This window comes from Nematolebias whitei, chromosome 9 (assembly GCF_014905685.2).
Source record: "Nematolebias whitei isolate Nwh7 chromosome 9, NemWhi1, whole genome shotgun sequence".
Taxonomy (NCBI): domain Eukaryota; kingdom Metazoa; phylum Chordata; class Actinopteri; order Cyprinodontiformes; family Rivulidae; genus Nematolebias; species Nematolebias whitei.
The window spans coordinates 52397091-52400059 of NC_056506.1; the positions used below are offsets into that span (position 1 = coordinate 52397091).

General features: G+C 42.6%; 1 protein-coding gene across 1 annotated transcript in view; it reads left to right on the forward strand.

Moving 5' to 3' along the window:
- amph (amphiphysin) overlaps positions 1 to 2969 on the forward strand; it is a gene marked incomplete at its 3' end in the record, with an annotated part of 130644 nt that overhangs the window by 997 nt on the left and 126678 nt on the right. The window contains 1 exon segment of the mRNA XM_037682489.1: positions 2346 to 2426. Within this exon segment, the coding sequence (XP_037538417.1) occupies positions 2346 to 2426 (81 nt within the window).

Here is a 2969-nt window from a genome sequence, read left to right on the forward strand (position 1 = left end):
TTGTGACAGGTGAACGTTGTGACAGGTGAACATTGTGACAGGTGAACATTGTGACAAATGAGCGTTGTGACAGGTGAGCGTTGTGACAGGTGAGCGTTGTGACAGGTGAACGTTGTGACAGGTGAACGTTGTGACAGGTGAACGTTGTGACAGGTGAGCGTTGTGACAGGTGAGCGTTGTGACAGGTGAGCGTTGTGACAGGTGAGCGTTCTGACAGGTGAGCGTTCTGACAGGTGAGCGTTGTGACAGGTGAACGTTTTGACAGGTGAACGTTGTGACTGGGTAAAGTTGTGACAGGTGAACTTTGTGACTGGGTAAAGTTGTGACAGGTGAACGTCGTGACAGGTGAGCGTCGTGGCAGGTGAGCTTTGTGGCAGGTGAACGTTGTAACAGGTGAACGTTGTGACAGGTGAGTGTTGTGACGTGAACGTTTTGACAGGTGAACGTTGTGACTGGGTAAAGTTGTGACAGGTGAACGTTGTGACAGTTCAGTGATTACTAGACATACATGAGTATTTTGAGCTGGATTCGAAGGTGAACTGGGAGCCAGTGCAGTGAGGCCAAAACTGGTGTAATGTGCTCTCTTTTGCCTGTACTGGTTAAAAATGGGGCTGCTGCATTCTGGACCAGTTGTAGTCGTGCAATGGAGGTCTGACTGACACCAAACAGGAGTGAATTGCAGTAATCAAGCCTAGATGTAATGAATGCATGTATTACTGTCTCCAGGTTCTTTTTGGACAATATGGGCTTCAGTTTAGACAGCTGCCTCAGTTGGAAGAAACATGATTTAATAATCACGTTTACATGATTGTTAAGCTTCAGGGAAGGGTCCATTATCACGCCCAGATTAGTGACTTTGTTTTTCTGACAGGGTTAGAGCGGAAAGGTCGATGCAGTGGTTTGTGATCGTGTGGTTTTGAGACAACAGCAGCGGCGAGGCCAAACACAAGCGTTATCTTGCCTGTGCCCCAGGGCAAAAGTAATAAAGGCAAAACATTAATAGATAAAGTTAAACATTTTAATGTTACAGCACTGACAGGCAGCAGCAGTGTAGAGTTTAGCTACCTGTTAGCTGCTAGCTAGCTTACTTTACAATCGGAGGCTGTTTCCTTACACAGTTACAGAATGGTAAATTGATAATGATGGATAACGTTACCACAGCTAACTAACACTTAAATACTGTTTTTATTAACGTTAATATAGCTAGGAAACCTTTAAACGTTAGAGCACTGACAGCCCGTGTTGTATATTTTAGCTACTGTGGTTAAAGTTGCTGCAATGATGGATAACGTTACCACAGCTAACAAACACATAAATACTGTTTTTATTAACCTTACCTTGCACTATATCTTGTAATATAACCTCTGTAAATAAAGGGTGAAGGAATGAAATTCTGTGAAGTTTCCAGACAGGTCTCCCGAGGGAAAATAAACCCGGAAGTACTGATCCACAGCATCGAGTCAGAAAGGAAGTTGTATGACGTCATGTGAAAAGGGCCTATTGTCCTCAAGCTTCATGAGAAACATCATTTAGATAAGTAGTGTTGAACGCAAGTAAAAAAGTCCAGTGGTGATGTTTTTTTTTTCACAATAAACAGAAATAGTTCTGACCTGATGCTCTGTATTAAAGTGTATTAAAGTTAAAATTACTTTAAAACCCACAGCCGAATTTACACAAACTTGGTGAGAAATATCTTTTAAATATGTAGAATTAAAGGAATCTAGTTGAAATGCTGCTTTTTTTGTACACTAGTGAACACCTTTTTTTTACGCGCGCACACATGCACACGCACACACACCTACACACATCATTGTGTCCCCCCCACATTATGGATGCTTCTGACGCCCTTGATTCTGCTGCACCTCTCGTGTATGTCAGCGTGCATTATGACCGATTAGAAAGAAGAAACATGTCACACACATTCATTCAACACATTAGACCGTCTGTAGAACATCAACATGTGCAGCACTTGTATAATATAACATGTATACTGGTGATATAAAGACAGACTGCAATGGGCATGCTCCAACCACCTACTTCATATATTGTATGAGACAGCGCGCCCAGAGGTGAACCAGAGCACTACACGGCCTCACCTGCATCGTTTCAACAGACAGTGTAAATTCTGCGATTTTGACCATTGAAGTGATGAAATAATTCAGAAAACACTTTTATAGAACAGTCAGTGGTGAAATGTATTTTCTCTTATTGTTAGTATTTTACTTGTCATGATGACAGGTGCCTCACCTGCCCCCCCTGACTGCACGTCTCTGAATTGTTGTGGTCCAATCAAAGCGGTCCTGGTACCGTTAAAACCTCCCTGACATGACCTTTGTTTCTTACAGGTTCTGCAAAAGTTGGGGAAAGCTGATGAGACCCGGGATGAGCAGTTTGAACAAGTGGTGGTGAACTTCAGGAGGCAGGAGGTGAGCATGTGCTCAGAACCGGGCCAGTCCTGGGAAAAGCCCACCGTTTCTCAGCTTTCACATTTTTTGTACTAGAACTTAATAAAACTGATTCAGTCTTTACAAGTTCTGAACTGATCCAAATCAACCCTGAAGCAAACAAATGGGTTTCACATTTACCGTAGGTTAATAACCATACCATTTTATTTATAGAGCACTTAAAACAGTGACAAGACCAACCAAAGTGCTGTACAGACAGAAACAAACAGGCAAAGCACAAAGCAACATACAAAATGGAATAAAATCAAAATACAGCCACAAAAACATCGCAGATAATAAATATAACGACTGACCTGTGTGAAGCATACAGGTTCAGCACAGATCATCTGGTGTTGAAAGCTACTGAATAGTAGTAAGTTTTTAAGCAGGATTTAAAAACTGTGAGGGAGGGGGCCTGTCTGACAGACAGAGGTAACTCGTTCCAAAGTCGTGGTCCTGCTACAGAGAAGGCCCTGTCACCTCTGCGCTTAAGACGAGTTCCTGGAACTGAGAGAAGCAACTGGT